At 34.8% G+C, this 24,330-nt stretch overlaps 1 protein-coding gene across 5 annotated transcripts in view; it reads right to left on the reverse strand.

Moving 5' to 3' along the window:
• The window catches only part of LOC109078415 (inactive N-acetylated-alpha-linked acidic dipeptidase-like protein 2), a 241,726-nt gene that overhangs the window by 209,120 nt on the left and 8,276 nt on the right, over positions 1 to 24,330 (reverse strand). The window contains exon 1 of one of the 5 annotated variants that reach the window (XM_042734430.1): positions 10,711 to 10,932. The exons of the other annotated variants lie outside the window; for them this stretch is intronic. Coding sequence (XP_042590364.1) covers positions 10,711 to 10,816 — 106 coding nt within the window. The 5' untranslated portion in view covers positions 10,817 to 10,932. Of the gene's footprint in view, positions 1 to 10,710; positions 10,933 to 24,330 lie in introns of those variants that run through there. 5 annotated transcript variants of the gene reach the window in all.

A 24,330-nucleotide genomic window follows, 5' to 3' on the forward strand; every position in this document is an offset into this window, starting at 1 on the left:
CTCGTCGCCTGGTCAGGAAATGTCATGCTCCTTGTCATAGCTGCTTGCTGCGAGCTTCAGTGTAAATATTGGGTCAAAATCAAATCAATTTGACAGCAATTTAAACCCGGATGATTGTAACCACTCTAAGCTTGTGTGTCTTGGGAAAGCTAGCGTGTCTCTGACATAGTGATAATAACACTCGTTGCCTTCTCTAGTGCAGCTAAACCAGGTCTCATCCCATTCATCGATCTTTGTGATATCACAAATCCTGGAAAATATGCGTTGTAGTCCAAACGAGTCGTTCGTTGAAGTTGTTGAAAAGTGATTTCTGTTAAATAAAATATCTCCTTTTGAATGAGACTTTGAGCTTTGTAACTTTACAGATATTTTTTATGCTCAAACATCAACATTACAGACTAACTAAAGCTGAAAAAGTGAAAAAGCATAAGAGCACCCCTTTAAACAGTGTGTAAATATATCTATTCCACTTCAGATGCAGCTTCTGTGTTTCCACTGCATTGCAAAGATGAATTTTTTGATACTGATTTCACTTTATTATTTTGTTTATTATTTTATTTAAAAAGAAAAATCTAACTAAAACTAAATATGTGACATGCTCACAAAATCTACTACATATACTCTATAAAAACTATACTATGTTTTGTATAAATACAATAAATAATTATATTTATAACTCAATTTAAATGTATTTTTAAGTAACTTTTATACTCATGACAAATTTACTTTTTTTTTTTTTCGTTTGCAATGTCCAAGAACAGCTTCACATTTAAATGATTTGTTTGTTTATTTTTAGACAAAATGTTTTGAAAAAAAATATAATAAAAGGGGACAAATTCAGGCACAGCAGCAATACATTCAAGGTTTTTTTCAAGAAGAAATCATGCATGTCAAAGACAGATAGATGCAGTACATTGCAGGTCAGAGCCAATGCAGCCAGCAAATTAGCAGCCCTGAACCCCACACCGTCTGTTTGGCCAATAAAATAAGCTGAGAACATTTATTATCTGTTCAATGGTTGGATTATCTGGATGTGTTCTCCAGGCATCCCACTTGTGTTGGGGCACATGACTTTTCCCATTGGGAAAAAATCCTAGAATCGCCCCTAGATCAACCTCCAAAAAGGACCCCAATTCAACTAGAAACTACCATAAAAATATCAACAGTAGTCCATACAACTCATACAAGTCTACTGAAACCATACAAGGGATTTGTGTGAAGAAAAATGCTAAAAATCTCACAGTTCCTTTTTCTCTTTTCCAGTTCTGATATTAGTAGGTTTTGAAAGATTTTCTAACATCATCCTACAGCTTCAACTTAGACACTTAGAGTCTGACAGATGGCCATCAGCTGCTTCAAATAGGAAGTCTCTGTATGCTGAGATTTGCTGAGAAAAAAAGCATCATAATAAAGATACATGGTGTGCTTGTACTATCCGTGCAGCATCAGACATAAAATCTCCTCATTATGACATACTTAATGTGGGCTCCTTCTGTTTTGTTAGGAGCTGAATATCTTTCAGGGTCTGTTCCGAAGCCAAAATGGCAAACCTGCTTTCTGACAACCCCAACACCCCCAGCACTATTAGCAATCAAGCATGTCATAGACGGTGATGCAGTCTCCCCTGACACATTCATAAATCTGCTAGTGAAAAGCCAAGACTTCACTGCCATCTCCAGCATTTAACAATCCAGGCAGAAGCACATCCACAAATGTATGTGTGCCATGAATTTGTGTAACAGCAGTGAACCGCCAAGTTGTGTTTTTTTTTTTTTTGTGGGCGTACATTAAATGGGTGTTTGTGAAGTATAAGTCCCTGCTGGTAGATGCAGAAACTACACTAGCATGCTGCCAAAAAGCATCTTTCTCCATTGATGGCCATTTAAATGACATATTTGGACTGTGTGTTTTTTTTTTTTTTTTTTTTTTTTTTTTTTTTTTTTGTGGTGCCACCAGCCAATCAATTGTCATAAAGTAATTTTGTCACATGGCAATCTCAGATGACTGGCTTAAAAGAGAGCCTATAAACAAAGATAGCTGCTTGCAAATCAAATATTTCCAGGAGACAAGTGAATTATTCTTAAAATAGGGAGACAAAAATGTCTCTACATTTTTTTAGTCCTTGAAAAAAAGATTTCAAGCAGTTGCTGCATTCAAAGACAGAATTCAAATTAAAAATATTAAAAAAAAAAACAAGCAATTTAAAAACAAATGTTAATTTATTTGGTAACACTTTACTTGAAGGGGTGTGCATAAGACTGGCATGACACCTTCATAATCATGACATGACACTTCATGAATATGAAGGCAGTTTTAATGCACGTTTATAACAACTGTCAGTAAGTGTCATTCACTCAGTTATGTCATTTTTTAATGCAAAGATGACATTGTTTAAGATGCCTTTGTTATGATAACTTGACATAAACCAATACATCATAACCTGTCAGTGTCTTTGTCATGACAACTTGATGTTACCATGACAACATTACCTGTCTTAAATCTGTCATAAACATGACACAGCAAATTATTTATCAAACTTAAAAAAATTACTTAGCTTTATGGGTTAACATTACATTAAACTATCATGTGGTTGGTTTTGACATTGGCTGTCATAAGGCCATTATAATTGTCATGAATATTTTTCTGACTACTTTTATTCAGTGGTACAAATTGAATTTGTCATTAAAATGTCATTAAGTGTTAATACTCTATATTTTATAACAATGTCATGAATATTTTTATTTTTTTCCAGTTTCCTCTAACAGAAGGTAAGTGTTATACAATATCATAAAATCAATCATCCAATAATAATAATAATAATAATAATAATAATAATAATTAAAATTGATAAAACAATTTTTTTTTTTTTTTTTTTTTTGCATTTGAAGAGCGATTCACCCAAAATTAAATAAAAACAGTACAATGGTGGTTTAATCCGTGCAGCGTTTGGTCCATATCACTGCAAAATCAAATAATTACAGCATCATTTATATTTTCTTGACATGCTTTTTTACATCATGCATAAGTCTACCTAAGACACCATCATAATGGCCTACACCTAACCATTTTATTTATATTACATGTATACTTTACATATATTACAGGGAGTATGCTTTTGAATGAGATGTAAGCGTGTTAACAGAGCAGGATCATTTTCAGTGATTATTTTACTCTTTTCTTTGCATAAAGCCATCGAATGGCTTCAGAAGGACTTGGAATGCAACACGACTTGTTTGTAATGCTTTTATACTGCTTGTTTAGGGTCAGTTTTTGCAATAAATACCTGTGACTACACTTATATTTCCCTGTTACGTGATTTATATTGTTCAGAAGTGGGTAGGTTTAGGGTAGGGGTGGGGTTAGGTGCTCCAATGAAAGTATACATTAATAAAAAATTACTAATTTTTTTTTTTTTTTTTTTACAAATGCATGCAAACCATTAAGACAAACAGCTGAAAACAACAGAGGATCCTGCATGTTAAAAAATCATGCTGAAGGGGTACCTTGAGCGTCAAAAATTGATGCCAAGTGGTCCTGACCAAGCTTCAATATGTGACGAGTTGGGAGTGAGAACGTGTTGCATTTTGAGGTGAGTTTTCAATGACACAGGAGTACGATTTCCTCTATGACAAATTCAATTTGTACCACTGTAGTTGAGGTAAGGAAAATTATTCATGACACTGTTATAAAATTATTTGACAGAGTATTAACACTTAATGACATTTTAATGAAAAATTAATTTTTTAATTTTTTTGATTGTGTTTGGGGTATTGTTATTGTGAATGTTATTTATTTATTTGTTTGAGTATTTCAATTTAATGACATTTTAATGCCAAATTCAATTTGTACCACTGTAGTTGGGGTCAAGAAAAGTATTCATGATGCTGTCATAAAACAATTTGAAAAAGTATTAACACTTAATGACAAATTTAATTTGTACCACTGAATAAAAGTGGTCAGAAAAATATTCATGTCACAATTATAATGGCCTTATGACAGCCAATGTCAAAACCAACCACATGATAGTTTAATGTAATGTTAACCCATAAAGCTAAGTAATTTCTTAAGTTTGATAATTAATCTGCTGTGTCATGTTTATGACAGATTTATGACAGGTTATGTTGTCTTGGTTTATGTCAAGTTGTCATAAAAAAGGCATCTAAAACAATGTCATCTTTGTGTTAAAAATTACATAACTGAGAGAATGACACTTACTAACAGTTGTCATAAACATGCATAAAACCGCCTTCATATTCATGATGTGTCATGTCATGAAGGTGTCATGTCAGTCTTATGCACACCCCTTCAAGTTAAGTGTTACCATTTATTTTACTTGTTTTTTTGTTTTTTGTTTTTTTACTTGCCCAAACAGCTGATATAACATCATAAGAATCCACAAGACTACAATCTATTATTTGAATGAATGCATTGTGAAGTAAAAAGCTGTGTTTGTAACACACAAACCTATCATTAAAACACTTCAAACTGTTGCTAAGATACAAGTCTGTTTGGACTCTTTGTCTGACGGCACCTATTGTTGTGCAAGTAATGTAAAGCCAAATTTCTCTAAATCTGTTCCAATGAAGAAACTAATTCATCTAAATGTTGGATGGTTTGAAGTTTTATTTATGGGTGAACTACTTATATTTAATTCATAGAATAAAGTATCATTTACTGATTTTAGTCTGATGAGTCATACGTTTTGCGATTATATATACATCATTTGAGTAAATTTAACTGCCATTGAGATGAACCACAAATGCAGAAAGAAAAGACACTAGAAAAGCAATGAAAAGGGCAACTAATGAACACCCTGAATCACCTGTGCCTCACTTGTACACTTACGTCACATTGACTCACCCAGTTTGAAGCGTGTGGATAAACCGGGTCACACAGAGTGTGAAAGCAAATCAAATAAAGTAGTAATGATGAACAAATTGAATCTGCCAAAGGAAAAATTACTTCGTTCAACAGCCAGAGAGGGAGAGCAGCATCTACCTTCTGTACAGTCAAAACACTGAGAGATTTTTTTAGTGGAATGCTCGGTTACATTTATTTAGCTGACAAATTGAGCAGGGATAAAAACGTTTTTTTTTTTTTTGCCTTCCTCTGAACAGGTGAACAGGTTCATTTAAACATCTTTGTGCTCCTCACTGACATCTATACGAGGTAAATGACCTCCGTGCCTCTGGCATTAAAACAGTGCAGGTAGGTTCTACAAAAACACGGATTAGGTTTGAGCGGATTATTCCAATTGAAGCACTCTTCACTATCTATTTAAACTGATGTACTGTGAACAGGGTTGCTAGAAAAATAGGAAAAATGCAGCTAAAAGTTAAAGACGTTCCTCACACTCGCATGGCTGAAAGATTGTTTGCTTTTCATCTCCATGTCTCGTGGTTACTTCTTTTGGTTTCAAGATCCATTACAGACCTGACAAATCTGTTACAAACCCATGGAGAGTTTTTCATCTGCAAAAAAAGTTGAAGAGAGGTACTTTATTTTTCCTTCCGACGGTTGAAGGATTATCATGATAAATCAGGCGCTCAAGACGACAGTTGTGAAGTGTCACGCGGAAGATTCATGCAAAGAGCTTAACTGTAACGCAACAAACAACCGTTTACAGCAGCTGTATTGAAATAGTAGACACCATTTCATTTGTCCTGTCAGGCCTGTCCCAACTACAACTGGTCTGGGAAGGGAAAGGGAACATTTCTCCCTGTTTGATAGGAGAGCGGAGCGAGAAAATGTGTGGTGACATGGTGTGAATTGAGGTTGTTTTGGGGGCCTATTGTGGTGATAATGCACAGCCCTAAAAATGATCTCCAACAGAGACAGGTGCACTGAGCCGAACATGACAAGACAAAATTTCAGCCAAGTCCAACATAAAACTAATGTCTGAGTAATTTCACAAAAGGAGCAGCATTTACTGACAAGAACTTAACAAATATCTGCTATTAGATGTCTTGTAGTTATGTTAATGGTATATTAATTATAAATTTATGCTATTTAAATAAATATAAAACATTGCATGTAATAATGGTGATTTTTTCATAATAGAGTACATGGTATGCATTTAACATTCATAATTTGCTTTTTAATGCTATAAAACAAAATTAAATATAATATAAAATATAACCCTGCAATGGAAACCCTGAATGCCAAATGCAACATAATTTATTTAAATATAAATGATTTTAATACATAAATGATTATGTTGATACATTATATGTTATATATTTATATAAAAAGTAAATCATACAATTAATACAACTATATTTTTAAACTAGCATTAACTTACATTACATTTGAAATTAGTTTGTGGTACCTAATGCAATAGCTTAAAAAGAAAAGCTTAAGATTGCACAATGCAATTTATTTGTTTTTAAAGAAATTTATTTGTCTAATGAATGTTCATATCATCATGAATGTTCATTTAAATTAAATGTTATAAAAATTGTATTCAATTTATTTATTTAAAAAAAAAAGGAAAATGCCCTTTGTGCATAAAACAACCCTAGTGAAAAATAAATACATAAATGTGTTTGAAATACATTTATTTAATGTTAAGTATACTACCAATACATTTACATATTTATGTACTTAATAAAAATACCCTGCAATTGTACTTTTAGTATTAAACTGGTATACTTAAAGTCTGCTAAACTGAACAACTAATTTTGTACTTAAAGGGTTACTCCACCCCAAAATGAAAATTTTGTCATTAAATCATTTACCCCCATGTAGCGCCATTTTGACAAATCTGAGCAGTACTTAGCAGAATTAGCAGAATTATGATTGGTGTCGTATTCCAATAGGTAGACCTGGATCAGCTGAGTGTCAGCTGATGCGAGCTTGACTAACCTGACCTGCCAGAACTAACACTACGCTCCATTTCTGTCAGGACCACTATCGTCAAAGATAACTTACAATTAGCATACATTTTAGGTTGGGGGTATGGTTCTGTTCTGGGCAACACTACCTGCCATCCTTGCAGCCTAGCATGGACAGGAGCAGAGAGAGCATAAATAACCCCCCAAAACAAACCATATGCTGAACGCCCCCCTTACCACATGCTGACAGCAATTCTAACTGAAAATGCCTTACGGAAGGAGAGTGGCGGTGAAGGGGTGCTCTTTTTTATAAGCAGTTAAGAAGAGCAGCAAGCCCCTTACCAGAGAAGGATAGCAACAAAGGGGTGCTCTTCTTTATAAGCAGCTAAGAAGAGCAGCAAGCCCCTTACCGGAGGAGTATGGCAGCGAAGGGTGCTCTTCTTTATAAGCAGCAAGCCCCTTTAGTGCAGTACCTGAAAAAGATTAAAGATGCAGAAAACCCACTAGAATTGCAGCCTAGTTTGCCAGTTTGCAGCAAACACAGCGTACTACAGCCGTAGAAGCAAGCAAATGAACTGGTTCAGAGATCGCAGATTCTACCTGGCCTAAAGCTTTAGCATCGATTTTAAAACTCTTTAAAAAACAGCATATAACTCAATAAATCAACTCATGAGTTTACAGGTTTGTCGCCTCCTATTGACATTTGCGCTCAATGTGATACAAGTCCTCAATGTGAAAACCCGCATGAGTATAGACCAAAATTCCTTACCAATACACTTGATAGCTTTATGCAAACAAGCATGTTGCTCGCTTAATCACAGCATGTTGCAGTGGTAGGGGAATCCTAAAGAATTAGAATTCCCAATAACCAGATGAGCCATACGCAGCAAGCATATTTCAAGAACAATTAGATGGCCTTAAATAACAGCTTCAACATTAGCGTCTTGCTGTTGCAAGATAACCTGGATAATAGCACTTGCAGTTACAACCGATAGCTTAAAGCAACAAGCAGGTCTAGCAACAACATAATACTGACACTAGATAAGCCTTAACACCAGTAGCTTTAAAACAAAGTCCTTTTGAAATAGCATAGACTGGGGCAGCATGCCCTTACAGAAGAAGAGAAGCAGCGAAGGGGTGCTCTTCTTTAATGAGCTGCTGAGAAGAGCAGCATGCCCCTTTAATGCAGTACAGCATAAGGTCAATACTCGAAATTTAGGCAACAGACATGTTGCCCTTATCCAGATAAACCTTAGTAGCAAAAACTAAACTATACTTAGTATAAAATAAACACATTTCAAATATATTACTTTTTTACTAGGGAGGAAAGTCTCTTTTCTGAGGAACTAAGAAGGTCACCATGTTCCATCTAGTGCACGTAAGCCTCCATCCTTTATGATCCATGTGCTGACCGAGTTGAAGCCAGTGCACAGAAAGTGAGGTATATTTCTGCACGCCTTTGTAAACCAAAGGTGTTCTGAACTGCGCTTATCAATGGCCAATGAACAACCATTCTGAGGACAGATAACAAAGGACGTCCCACCAGGGTTTAGATATAAGGATGGAGCATTGGTTTCCTCTCTGCCTTTGAAATTCAAAAGATCACGTTTCAAAAGGAATGGGTGAACAAAAGGGGGTGATGTGTGTGGTAAGGGAAGGATGAGGTGATCTTTTAAGCAGTGTGTCAGCAGGTAGAATGCAAGGGCAAGGATGGGTCATTGCTTTGCCACCACCGGCTGTATGTCTGTTCCTGATCACAAAAAAAAAGAGTACTAAATATAGATACGCAGATGATTCAGATCAGAGGAGTCATCCTCATGGCATACACAGTCACACAGCGAATGAATATTTTTGCTAAAATTGATCAGGCGTACACCTTATGACCTCCGACCTTAAGGGCTGGACAGGAAAAGGAGTGTGTTTCATCAAAATAACAAGTGTGGACAAGGTGACCTGACTTTTAAACAGCAAAGACAAAAGACACACACACATTTCCACTATTGTCCACCTTTGGGATTAAGAGGCCTGAATTAATGAGCTACCTGGTTTGAATGCAAGCAATGGAGAGAGCGGTAATAAAGAATGGCCTACTGTACAGTGGACAGGATTCAGAGTTTGGATGTTTAGCATTAGCAGTTACCTACTGCTGATAGATATGATAACCACATCACTATGCTGCCAAAAACTACTTTGGTGGTCACTGAAAGTTAGCCACATATTCTTGGAGAGAAAAACAAAAATTTTGTTTGAGGTTAAGAATTTTTCATATATATTATATATATATATATATATATATATATATATATATATATATATATATATATATATATATATATATATATATATATATATATATTATGTTATGCTGATCAATGCTAGATTTATTTAATGAAAAATAGAATAAAATATTAATAATAATATAATAAAATAAATAAAATAAAATTACAATCCACCTTTGTTTCAATTATTTAATTTTATTTATTCATGTGATGGCTGTCAGTTTTGTGTCTTGTATTTGCTCCCCATGTGCTCCCCATTACCTAGTTTCTCCTGTGTTCCAGGTGTATTTAAGCCCTGTGTTTCCTAAGTCTGGTGTGCTGTCTTAAACGTCTACCATGGTGTGTTCCCTGTGATTTTGGTCATTAAAGTTGATGATTGTTCAAGATCTCTTTTATCTCCTCGTTCCTACACAGTAGGCAAACTGTGACAATGTTGAGTTTTCAGCAGTCATTACTTTAATTTTCTGTGTCCTTCAAAAAAATTAAATAAAATGTAATATGCTTACTTGGTGCTCAAGAAAATGTCTAATTGTTATCGATGTTGAAAACAGTGCTTCTTAATATTTTTGTGAAAAAAAAAAAAAAAAAAAAAATATATAACAGAAGTTTAAAAGCATAGCATTTGTAGCAATATACATTTCTTTACTGTCACTTTTGAAGAATTAAATGCATCTTTATTGAAAAAAATAATTTTCCTAAAAACATTCCTAAATAAATTTCCTAAAAACTTTTGACTGAATAGGAATGCTAATAGATATCTCTCTTTCAACTGACTACACATGCCATAGAGAGCACATGCATACTGGGACACAAACAGGAATACACACAGGTCTAATAAAATTAAGTACACATACAATACTGTGATATGGCACTTATACCCAAAGGCAAACACACCCCTGCAAACAGGCCCAGAAATATGAATAAGTAACTTTTCCACTGTATTTTTACAGTAGTAGCTCTACAGTTTTTGCTATTAAATGATGACTGTCTATTTCCAGCACAGACAGACAGATAGATTTTGTTTAAAAAACAATACTGTCATTTTATTAGTCATAGTTTATCTTTCCTGTCCCTTTTAACAATTGGTTTTCAAAATCCACAAAAGCAGGCAGTAACTTTTTATTTGCTTTTTAGCCCTGGTATCCACGTGTGGCTCTCACAAATGTATTTAGCAGCCACAAGTGCATAAGCAACCACCAACATGAGGTCTGTGTTGACAGAACCCTTATGGAGACATTAAGCAAATAAAAAGATATTTGCTTTTCACATCAAATCCAAGATGGTAAGCTGAATCACATTATGTTTTAAGCTAAACTATGTGTAAACACGCCAACACCATCCACCTACGATGCTTCTGCAGCATAAGAGAAACTGAAATACAACTGCACTCTTGATTCATGTCCTGTATCAATTCACCTAACGAACAACACCTAAGAAAACCCAAGTGAATCCCTCACAAAAAAAAGTGCTGAAAGCGGTTCTCTGCGTGAGGCTAACAGACAAGCACCTGCAGGAGCGCCCATTCAAACAGGGCAGTGAGAAAACCAACCTCCACTATCAATACAGAGAAAAAGAGGGGTGGCAATATAAACATTTACCTTGCAGGGCTGGGTTTGAATGGAATCCCTGTGTGTCCACCATCGCAAGTACACTCTCTCCCTCGCTCTCTCCCCCAGTGAGGTGGCTGACAGGAGAATTGGTCATCTAATAGGTTCCCATGTAGCTCCGTCTCCCTCTCACGAGTTCGGCTCTAAGGAGGATTTCCTCTCATGTTGACAAATTAGCATAAGCTGCTTCCTGGCTCACCTGTACTCATCCAACTTGTTTGGCGCCTCCTCCACCCCGCTGTGCAGTGTGCACCTGAAACTGGCCACACCAGCTCGAAAATGTACTCTGTGGTGTGTTAGAGCAATTACTTAATGTGAAAAACGATTTAATTACACCTCCTGGGACGCTACAACACCAGAGCTCTTTATTGTTGGGATTTTAGACTGCCTGTGAAGTAATTGCAACTTTTAAATGGCAATTTTAAGACGTGAAGACAAGAAACAACTATAAACCTAGAGCTTCTTGTCCCCTAAGGGGAATAGAAACCCCATTCTGACTTTATCTTTGCCTTGTAAGCAGATACGACAATGAAGCCAGTGTGGATTGGAACTTGCAGAGAATGGCCCGATGGCATGAATCATCGACGTTCTGCTTTGTTTAGTCCTCAAATTTACTTTCATAAGGCTGATACAGCACAAATGATGACAAATGGCTCTGAGAGAACAATGACAATCAGATATTACAAAACAATCGTTTTGTTTGTTTTTGTCATCATAAAAAATGTATGTGATTTTCTGAAATTAATGGATAAGACCAACAAATGATGTGATAGAACCACAGTTGCTGTGCTAAAAAAAAGAAAGAAGCTAGACTGCTTAATTGATGTGATGCACTTTCGTTTGCTGAAAAAGGCAAACGAAACACACTATTATCAAACCTGTAATTTGATGTTACTGTTACCTAAAAGAGATACAAACAATGCTCTACAGACCAAATGGGCAACATGTCATTTCCCGCATTTCTGACACTCAGATTCTCATTTAGTCTTGTATTTCCGTCTGTGCATTGGAAGTAAGTGGGGTCCAAAGTAATCTGTGGACAATAATATGCATTTTTTTTTTTTTTTTTTTACAGAATAAAGAAAGTCATACAGGTTTGGAATGACATGAGGGTGAGTAAATATTCAGTGGAGCATTATTTTATTTTTGACAGGAATGAAAATGAGGCGGTGAGGGATAGAAGTACAGTGCGTTCAATAGATTTTATAACATACCGATTATCCAGTCAACAAAATGTCATACCAAAAAAAAAAAAAAGATTTAATAAAAAATCACAAAAAGCATTTGAGAGTTTACATGGTCGAGGACCTTTATACATCACATTATATCACACCAGTCCTCAGGTCCTTACACTGGCTTCCAATTATATTTAGTATTGATTTTAAAGCACTTTTACTCATTTATAAATCACTCAATGGCCTAGGACCTAAATACATTGCAGATAATGTATGTTCACTGAATATAAACCTAACAGACCACTCAGATCATTAGGATCGAGTCAGTTAGAAATACCAAGGGTTCACACAATCAAGGGGAGTCCGCTTTTAACTATTAACAGTTGGAATCAGCTTCCAGAAGAGATCAGAAGTGCTAAAACATTAGCCACATTTAAATCTGGTAAAAAATGTTTAGCCTGAATGCACTGCAAGTCACTTTGGATAAAAGCGTCTGCTAAATGCATAAATGTAAATGTAAATCCAGACTCAAAACTCAGCTTTTTAGCTGTGTATTTATTGAATGAGCACTGTGCTACATCCGAACTGATTGCACTGTATTTTATATATAATAATTTTCTATTTTTTACTGTTTTAAATTCATTTAAAAAGTTTTTAAATTCATTGTTTTATTGTTGTGATATTTTTTTTATGATTATTGTAAAGCACTTTGATTTACCATTGTGTATGCAATGTGCTGTATAAATAAATTTGCCTCGCCTTGCCTAACCTGACCAGGGTCTATGATGACAGGATTTTCATTTTAGGCCGAACTATCCCTTTAAGGCTGTGTGTTTAAATCCATTTCCATGGTTAAGTAGTTGACACTCACAAAAGTGTGACTCTTTGAAGACAACTCTTCCGATTGTCTTCAGTGGGCAGCCACAATTATGAATTGCAAAGTTGACTTTCTGGTCCACGCATGGCGTAGCTCATTAGAGAGCAAGAAAGATGAATAGAAGACGTTCACCTCGAGTATCTGAGTCTAAACTGCATTTTAAGAGAAATATGGAAATCTTTTCATCTGCAGAATGCAAATCTTCTCGCCACCCAAATAAACTCGCCAGGCGTGAAGACTTTTAACAAGAAGGTCCAAAGAGCGACCCTTGGGTCTAATGAGTGTGCATTGGCACCAGCTCCTCTCCTCAGCCCATCTGATAACTGCTCAGCCTCTGGAACATGCATCAGACCGATAGGTTACTCCGAAGAGGTTTTGGTTTACAAGACTGCTCGTTTTCAATATCCATCAGATTCCCTGGAAAAATGGCCTTGCTCAATACGCATACACCTCAAAGATGTTCTCATGAATAACATAACTGAATTATCACAGCAACATCCCAACTTACATGCATACCACTATTATGTTACACATTCAGAGAGTGCTGAGTAAAAAAAAGAGCCCAACATTCAGGCCAATTGTTGTGGCCCCATTGTTCAAATCCTGATGGGAATCTCAGGGGCTGGCTGAATAGAGATAATACTGCGGTCTCCTGTTACTTCCCATGGTTTCTAAGTGATGGGGTCTTGGCTCATGTTCACTGGCTTCTTCTTAATGTTTAGATGCACCTGATAATAACATCACCTGGACCTCCTCCTCGTCCTCATCCTCTAGGTCTTTGTATAACCCTAACTCATTGAAAATAAATCAATAGAAGCCTAGAGACTGGGACTCTTATTTCTGGCTGTGTCTGTAGTCCACTGAAAGAACACAAAAAGTGAATTCACCAAAGCCCAGTAATTATGATTAAGAGCTTACCAAACAAAATGGAGCAGGGAAAGAATGTTTTCTGCTAACTCATCCTTGCAACCGAGGATACAAAGTAGACAGTAGAAAAGGGCATTTGTATATATAATTTTTCACGGCATTTTATCTGCTCTTGTCTTTCATATGCGTATTACATCATTCTTCACAAATCCTCTTAAGTGAATACAAGAGAAATATCCCATAGAATAAATTTCCAAGATGGCTTGGTTTAAACTGGAAATTTGATTCTCAAGCCCAAAAAAAAAAAAAAAAACTGTTACAAAGGTGCTTTAAGAATATAAATTATTATTATTATTATTATTATTATTATTATTAATCACTTTTTCTAGCACATTACCAAAGATCAAGAACATTTGGCATTCATTTAGATTATACTAGGGCTGTCAGTTTAACACGTTAACTCAGTTAATTAGTTATGAAAAAATAACATGATTAAAATATTTTAACTCAGTTAACACACTGGCCCCGCCCCCAAATCTGTACATCATCTTACATTTTATACAGTTGACTGGTGACAAATATGATGCAGGGCAACAACTCCATAAAACAGTTATGCCCTAAAATGCAAGATATTGGGTTAAACATGCTCCTGTATGAGTTTTTGTCTCATATTTAAATCATATGATAAGCGATATCACACGAGAAGCAAGAGCAATATGACGAGTGCCGTTTCTGACCTGAATATCACAAGTTTAAAAGTGATTTTATACAACAGTTCGGTAAATAAGAAGTTAATATTGTTATATTTTAAACACAATATTATGTTTTTGCTCAGTTTTGCAGAGAACATATTACCTTTAAAGCCATGGCAGAATTGTTTCGCGTCTCCGAGCAGCACGGCATTGTTTAGTTTTGAATGAATCTACGTTTTGAACGAATCGTGTGAATCAATGATTCAAAGGCCTATTCATAAAAAGAGCCATTTACTTAATTCTTGAATGAATCAGCCGTTCGAATGAATGACTCATGAAGACATTTACCGCCACCTGCTGGCAGATTTAGTTTCTTATTTAGCGTTTCATTTATTTTTTACATTTTTGTTTTTAAATAATAATAATAATAATATTGATAATAATAAAAACATTAAAGGGATAGTTCACCCCCCCAAAAAAATAATTCTGTCATCATTTACTCAAACCTGAATGACTTTCTTTCGTGGAACATAAAAGAAGGTATTTTGAAGACCGTTGTAACAAAGCTGTTTTAGTTACCAATGACTTTCATTGCATGAACAAAAAATACTAAGATGTTTCTAAAATGATCTTCTTTTATGTTCCATAATTTATGTATAGACCATTGTAGCCTAAATGTGTATTATGTTTATGTGTAATAAATTTTATGTTGAATCAAATAAAATATTTCTGAAGCTACAATTTGTAATGTCTACTTGATTCTTTCTCATTTAACATGAAAATAGCTTTAAATAATCTTTTCACAGTCAATTTTATTTTGCAATTAATTAGCTTAATTAATCGAAACATCATTTAATTAATTAGATTAAATATAAAAATCCTGGCCAGGACGTGTCCCATATAAATGGCACATATGGCCACCCTGTTTATATGAAAACCTTGTTTGTTATTGACAGTATTAATGCATTCAGATGAAAAAGATAACCAAGTGTGTGTGTGTGTGTGTGTGTGTGTGTGCACTTCAAATGTGCACACTCAGAAAAAGCGAATGTCAGAACAGCACCAGAATGAAATGTTTAACAGGCAAGGTTGTAAACCACATGCAAATAATGCACTCTTGTGATTGCTAAGTGCAGTGTCGCATGAGTGTAACTGTACCACTGTGTTAACATTTGATGTGAATGTCGCATTGTACAGTACATTAAGATGGAGGCACCAAAACTGCAACTGCGATAATACGATATTACCTCACAAGCAGATCATGGAGACATTTTATTGTCCAGGGTCAAAAATCCTGATATCACATATTCTACCCCTACTCGATAACCAGTTAAGACCAACAAAGTAGCTTAAGCTGGTTTAAACGGTTTTATTTTTCAGCAGTAATTTCAACAAGGCCTTCATTCCCGCTTGTATAGGTGGCAAATTAATAGCTCTATAATTTTGTTATACCTGCACTAGCACCTTCATTCACATCAGATGTTAAGGCAGCACATGGTTTTCTTTAGTATTTACCTCAAGCTGCTTCCATTAGCATGTTTGTATCATGGCTAATGCTCTCAGCAGGAAGAGCGGGTGGGAAGCAGCACAGTCACTTGTTACTCTGATAATCTGCTGTGATGGGATCGCAGCACCAATCGATGTTTCAAGATGCTTACACTTACAGACATGTGGACAATTAGACCAGCAAGATTAGCATCTGGCATAACACTCACTTCACACATGAAGAGCCAGAGACTCAAGAAAATGTCAATACAGCAGGCTTTAATGTGATATATTATAAACAAAACCAAAAAATGCATTATAGAATTTCACTAAGAGAAAGAATAACTTGTTAGCGTAATCTGATGTTTACCGGATACTTTTCAGATGCGCACTCCACCTCAGAGCCAGCCACTACAGGTGAAGAGGAGCTTCAGCAGAACATCAGTTAAAGCCCGGCTCACACTGTACGATTTTGGCCATGATTTGGTTGTCTGAGACAAATTTTGAAAATCCCAAAAGATTCCTATAATCCTAGGCTAAAATTTGTAGTCTTTAATCACTGGTTTGACATGTTCACCAAAAGCCGATTAATGGGCAATTATTAAATTTTACCTCCGTTGAAATTCTGGCAGTCAGAAGATTTGGCGCACAGTCCTGCAGTGTGACTTCTCCTATGATGAGCGTCAAACTTTTTTTTTGTTTTTTTCAAGAAAAGCCTGATCAGAATTAATGCTAGAGATTTGTTCTAACTGCATAAACTCCAGCGCTCTCATTCTCTGCTCACGGAATTCATATGAAACTTTGCCTTTGCTATGATAAACACCAGTTGCGCTGCTGTTTTCATGTGGGTGTGTAGTACTGCTTGCATTATACGTCTTAAATATGCTGGTATTGCAACAAATTTCTATACTTTTAATGATAGCCAACATTACAGCCCCACGTGCAATGCAGCTTGCGGTCGCTGAACCTGTTGAATGTGTATGTGCCTTTGCTATGATAAACACCGGTTGTGCTGTAGAACTCCGGACAAGTTTTCTTGCACGCACACGTTTTTAACCCATCTTGACTGTCGTACAGTACAGTCTGCATGATCATCATGTTCGTACAGTCTGACAAGTACAATGCTAAAGGGCTTTTAAAAATCGCACAATGTGAGCCAGGCATAACTGCAGTCAAATCAGGCCATATATTTCAGTAAAAAAAAAAAAAAAAAAAATCCTGAAATGCGAATGAAACTACGAGCATATCAGATCTGTGTCACGTTCAGCAGCGGCAGCTCTTAAAGTAATAGCAGCCAAATAACCTAATAACAAGCTGCTGTGATGTCTGTTTATAAAAGAACAAAAGAAAAAGAGGAAATCAATAACTTTTTTAGCTTTAAGGATTCATCTGTATTTAAGTTAGAAGTTAGTGTTTGATAACTTTATTAAATTTCTGTATGTGTCCTACTTGCTGAAGGGCACATGTAAATATGACATTTATTATAATGGGTTTATTTTAAGTTCACTTAAATTAGAATTTGTTTTTAAATTCCAATAAATGTTAGCTCTCAATTATAATATAATGTTGAATAGCCAATAGTCAAGGGTTTAATACTAGGGGAAAAAATATATATTTCATAGAGACATTACTAGTATTGGTATCAGTGATACTCGCTTTCAGTCATAAAGATGCCACTAAACAAATATTAAAAATATATTGTCTTTATGTTGTTTCTACATTAATTTGAAGATAGTCAAATAAATCAATATAAGCATATATTTAAAAACTGTAATATTAGGTGGGATTAATCACGTTTAATCGCGATTAATTTTGGAAAACTGTGGGATTATTTAGTTCATTTTTTTAATCAATTGACAGCACTAGTTTATATATAAATTTAGATCAATGCAGTCAAGGATTATTGTCCATTGATAGTTCATCCATAAACTAATAAAAGCAACCGTGTGGTAAAGTGCTTCCACACATAGTGAGTCTTTGGTAATCATGCTATGTCCACACAGTCATTTTCTATAGTGAAATCAAAGCTTTGTGTGTTTAGTAATGTTTTTTTTGTGATTTGGTGATTATAAAAATGACATGTTGCTTTGCCTGACAGGTAAAAAAGAAGACATCTCATCAACTGGCTATATCTTGCATTATATGCTGGCAGACTGGTTCAACATCACTGATTACAGTCTACAGCACTGCATAAAACATGTTTTCATGGCAGACCCTGATCTGTAGAATAATCTTTTTTGTTGCACAGTTCACTCTATATCCACCTTATTTTGCAGTGCAGATGTACTTAAAGCCTCATACATTCAAGTTACAAATGGCCACAACCACTCTTAAGTCCAAAATAAAGAGGAGAGATACATTTCAGACAAAAAAAATAAAAAATAAAATAAATATTCTGTGATGGCTGCTATCTGCGATTGCTATGCATTAGATTTTTACACCAATAGACACTTTTTTTTGTTTATTTATTTTTTTTTTTTTACGCAATGTAAATTACCATAAAATTGTGGAGGTGTTTTGCATTTAAGGTAGTGAAAAAAAAAACAAGTTCTAGAATTTTTAAAAGACAAAACACTGCAGTACTTCTGATCACACATGATCTCTAACAGGGATGAATGAATGAAAGCCTCTAGTAAATCTACCTTTCACTCTCTCCAATAGACCTTAGTCAAGGTAGTGCCATTTTTAATATTTGACAGGAATGAAAATGAGGCTGTGAGGATGGAAGTACAGTGCATTCAGTACAGTGGACTGTTTGTACCGTTTGTTCAGATGACAAAACTTCTTTCTGAATAGTAGACAAAAACTCCATAAAACAGTTTTGAAAGTCGTGAGCTGTAAAAATACACAATCCAGAATCTTTATTTATACAGTACGTGCCACTGTAAAGACTTTAAGTCTATCCCTCACAGCCTCATTTTCATTCATGTTAAATTCAATATTGCGTCTAACCTAATTAAGATCTACTCGCATACAAATAGGACAATTTTATCCCCCAATATCAAATGACAAATTCCACCAAAACAATGTCTGAAGAAAAAAATTTGAATGGAAAAATACTGATCATTTGTACTTAGGCCCCTTTTGACACACATTTTGTACCAATCAAATGAGGTGTAATGTAAACTAAAGCTAGCTATTTAAAAGAAGCTACAATCTCTCAATATGTCCTGCCTAAACGTACAGTTTCAATTGGAAATACGTCAACCAAGGAATGAAATTTGCATTCATTAAGAGGTTTATCAGCAGGCAAATGTAGCCTCTCTCCTTCACCCACTGTCGATGCCTCCATCTGAGGTTCTGCATTTGCATGACTGGGGTTATTGCACTTGACTCACCCCATTGATGAATATATCTATCACTCTAATCGTATTTCCATACTGTTTGCAGAGAACGAAACATAATGTGAAATCCAGGGTTACCATAATGTATTACTCTGAACAGCAAAAAAAAAAAAAAAAAAAAAACATAACCATGGCAACAATTTCCCCTATCAAAGACAGACAAACACAGTAAAAATATATCCTTTACGTGATTATATATGTAGTAATTAAACTTTAAGACTAACAGATTATTAATAGAAGGCTTGTACATTAGCAAAAAATAAATTTAAAAAGTAAACATTACAAATATGATTTTCCTTCTCAGTATTTCTGTCTTGTTTTCCAGAACAAATATAAATATCTGATTCTTAAATCAAAATACATTTACATAAGTAATGAGACACATTAAGACATATTCAGTCTTGTTTTCTTATTCGGTGTGTTCTGCTTAAAACAAATATCTGCCAAATATAAATAATAAAAATAATCTTGTGTTACCTTTGAACAAACTTAATTCTCACATAATTATTATTATTTTTTTTTAAGAAAACAAGACTTAATATTTTGTAAGTTTGCTTCTCAAGTACATTTATTCTGATTTAAGAATGTTTGCATTGGAAAACTAAGAAAGGAAAGTTTTTTTTTTTTTTGTTTGTTTTTTTTGCTGCAGTGTATGTTGTCTAGAATATGATGCAATGAGCACTGGGCTCTTTATCTCTAAAAGCAGTGAAACCTGACCTCTCCAATTGTATTTCGAATACAAAATGACAAAAAAATATTTTTCATAGACTACAAAAACCACTCTTCTCTCTACCCAGAACCCCCAGAGTAAACCCTGTTTCTATTTGAGTAACAGGACCTACTTTCAAACTATCAGGAGCCCTGTGTTTGACAGCACATTAAAAAGAGAATTTCTACAACTGAACCTAACAGAACAGTTAAAAGACTCAAAGTAACACGAAGATGAGTGCTTGAAAAAAAAAAAAAAAATCAAGTTGGAACCACCAGCACGCATTTCTCCTGACAAATGTGTCTTATCCAAAATTCTAGAGAGGAATAAAGAGCCAGAGCATTCTTTTTTGAGGCAGCCTTCCGTTTCAGCGATGGCTTGAAGATAAGAAGGATGGCATGAATTCAGAGCAGTATGGATTCACTTTGTAGTTCAGTGGTGACTGTAGAGGTAACTTAAAACAGCAGCCTGCCCTGTCACCTCAGTCCTTTCCCTTCCATCCTCTGCTCACAGATCTTGCTTTCACGCTCCAGTAGACTGCCTGCCCCCTCAAAACTAATATCAAAACCCTCTGAATTAATCACTTCTCTCAGTCTTGGCTTTATAATGAGTCTCTGTGGGAATTATAAACGGAGTTGTATTGGGTCTCTGAAATGTTCTTGACGTCCATTGTGTTCTTCTGCAACAATCGACAGCAATGCTCAAATATCACCAAACTCCTCAGCACTCTTGTAAATGTCAATAACAATGAAAAATATATTTAGGATACCTGACATTTCATAACAGTAGGGTAATACATTCTAAATAACTAACAGATATGACCAAACACTAGATCAATTTGGCCATCAATTTGTCCAGGTTTCCCAAGGGACTAGGTAAGAAATTAGTACGAAATTAAACGTGTTTGTAAAATATCTACTTTAAAATTACTTTACAGGGCAGACAATAATTTCAAACTTTATCTTGGGTAGGTATGCTAAGTAAAGCTAACTACATTTAACCTAGGGTTGGCCAATATATGAGTAGACACGATCAACCTGTAGAAATGTGTCAACCCGTACAGATTTTGGACTATCGTCTCTATTGTGGTCGAACGCTTACGTGACATTGATGTGTTATGTGGTCACCAAAACATGTCGTTTGCACACGTTTTTAAGCAGTGTGGTTTAAAAAGTGATTTCAAGACATTGAAATGCAATCAGCAGTAAAATAACTCATTTTGCTATATGCAGAGACGGTGCTCACAGAGGGCAAAGTTATTTTTGCCACTTTATAGGACTTGAAAGGTTAAATACACACACTTATATGTGTCAAAATTACTATCTTTGCAAGTATCCTTGTAAAGACAGTAATTTATATCTTAAGTGAAAGCAAACAGCTGAGAAAGAAACGTGTTACAATATATTCTGTCAAAATGTCCGAGCAGCTCTTAAAGTGACAGCAGTCTAATCTTCCTGCTGTCTGTCATTCGTGTTAATCAAACAAAAGAAGAAAGAAAATCTTGACTAAACCACTTTTATAACTTTAATAAGAAATATATATCTAATTTACACAGTAACGAATATGTAGTGTTTTTATACATTTGATTACTTTATACAATGCATGTTGCATATCTTATTTATTTGTTCTACTGTAGCTTTGTTGTCCTATTGTTTGTAATTAGTTTTTTTTTTTTTTTTTTTTTTTTTATAAATCACTGACTATTTACTTGTGTTCAGTGAGCTGGAGTTAGTTTTTTTGTGATATTGGTGACAAGAATTCTGAAATGTCCATGGTATCAAAAATTTGAAATCATAAAGAACTTAAAGCAAAAATAACTGTATCGTTACTGTGAAATAAATTTACTTATATCGTGCTATAAGATTTTGTTCATATCGCCCTACCCTAACCTTCAAATTTAACCTGCAATAGTTTTCATGTTAAAAAAAAATATTACATCCTGACCTTAGTGTCAAAATTTTGTGTTTTGGCCTGGCAGCCACCGTAAAAATTAACTTAATTTACTAGGACTAAGTTACTATGTTACAAACTATGTGCTGGTTTATTAACAGTTGCTACATGATAAAACAAAATAACGTACAACATAAAGATATGAGTGTGATTTGCGACATTATCAAGAAGTTTAATCTGAAGACAGAATTTTTTTAAGACTTGACCTTTACTGTTTAGTAAATCCTATTATCAGTTTTATTATGCACAAGATGTCTCAACTTTTTCTTTGCACCTGCACCTTCCTCAGCTCAGAAAATACATTTTCACGACCTTATTATTAAAAATGATCACACGCTATCATCTGCTCCAACAGAAACAACAAAACAGACCTTCTAAACAATTTGATAAAAGACATCTGCAAATGTCTAAATGAGAAAAACAAATCTGAAACAACAACAAGAAAAAACATGTTCATAATTCCATGCTCTATATATATCCCTTTAACCTGTTGATGTCAATAACACATATTTCCACTTGTTTTCTCCCTTTCTGAGGAGAAAGGATGTGCAATACTTCATTAATCCTGGGCGCTATCTGGGGAGAGTGACTTGTAAATGGTAAGCAACATTATCAATCCTGAGATGGAAGCTTGTGATTCATCACAATGTGTTTCCATTAAAAAGCCCCACGAGAACAGCTCTTGTGTCCTGCATCTTTTTCGATCAATACCTGCGGCATGGATAGCCTTCTATGCAGCTCTGCAAACATGCATTAAGGCATGTTTAGATGTAAAATGAAAGAGTAAAAATAAAACTCACTCAAACAGAGCTTCATTGAAAAGTAGCCAAAAATACAGAAACACTGACCATCAGGATACATTTGCATGAGTTAAATAAATCAACACCAGTCAGGAATGCATTAGAACCATTTAGAAGTTAGTTTAGTTAAAATAGTGAGGGTCATTTCTGCAAGTTACTTTGGTAAGGACATTGTCAGATTAGGTGGCGACAAGTGGCCATCTTTATGAGTGAGTCACTGATTCATACACTCAACCAGTTCTTTCAAAATGAGGGAATACATTTTTTGATTGTTCATTGTTTGGAAATATTTCTGTTTGTGAAGCAAAGTACACAAAGTAATCAACAATAATGTGTCTGAAACATAAGTTACTTAATTGTTAATTGTTGTCTAAAACCAACGTCACATGATTGCTTATTAAAGTATCTTAGTATATTTTTACCAGATTGCATTATTTAATTGCTAAAATATTTGGAGTCTGTTTTATCTTTGTCTTTCAGTTTCGGTGTGAGAAATAACAAGTTGTTGGTATGAGAAAATATTTTGGTTTAAAATAGCTAGGGAAAAGGTCTGCTCTGACTCATAACTGTTTTTTAGATCTCTCTTAGATCTCCTCTCTAATAAAGTACATTTTCTAACAAAATACTAGTCAAAAACAAAAACAATACCTGGAAAGCTTATTTCATATATTCGGAGCCATAAAATAATAATAAATAATAGTAATCGTTATAAGGGTAGGGGAGTTGCTTATTGGATTACTGATATAGCTTAAAGTGATCGTCTAAAGCAAAAGGAGTTTTTAGAGAGCAGGGTTTGGGGTGACAATAAAAAGCGCTAGAGGATAATCTCTTTAATCATAGTCTAAACAGCCCCAATAGCTGCACAGTTTCTTATTCTCCTTTATCTTACATTCATTTTCCCCTGAATAGTGGTTGCTTGTCCTACATAACAGTCATGGGCAGCAAATCCTCTTAGCATCTAATCATTGGCTTTATTCATAAAGGAAGCTCTTGATGTATTGACAGAACTGAATGCCCCAATCTCACTTGTGCTACCAGCTGGACTCCTCATTCTTATATCTCCAGCCTACAGAATGATGCTTCAGCAGGACAATTCATGCCATTCAAACACCAGCATAGAGAGTTATTGGCTGAGAAAATAAGAAATAGGGCAACTGGAAATTTAAATTAATTTCTTAGTTTCTGCATTTTGAGTGATACTGCAATGAGTGATACTGTTTCAAATCACAAAACAGGTTTGTTTTGCCTGACTTTGACACATATCTCCAGCAGTTTGCAGTGAAGGCTGCGGTGTAAATATTAATTGTTTTTCTTTCTTAGAAATGCACAATTGCACAATGCCAGTTACTTTGTTTTCCCATTTATTGACTGACAAGTCTCCTGTCCCCATATTGGGAGAAATCGGAAGTACAGAGGTGTTGTGTGTGCTGTGTGAACATGATGTAGTTCTAGACTAAATGTGAATGTGCATTAATTCATCCCACTCACAAAAAAAAAAAAAAAAAAAAAAACTTTTAGAATTCATCAAAATTAATTATAACACAAACCTGCAATAATTAAATGTTAAATAACACAAATGTATCTAATCCCATTTTATTAACTAATGGCTTTGCTGCTGAACTTTCATCCAGTTCAACAATTCTAATAAGTAAAAATGACTTTAGATAAACTAACAATTGTGCTTAATTTTTTATTTTTTTTTTATCCTGAAG

This window comes from Cyprinus carpio, chromosome B11, assembly GCF_018340385.1.
Source record: "Cyprinus carpio isolate SPL01 chromosome B11, ASM1834038v1, whole genome shotgun sequence".
Classification (NCBI taxonomy): Eukaryota; Metazoa; Chordata; class Actinopteri; order Cypriniformes; family Cyprinidae; genus Cyprinus; species Cyprinus carpio.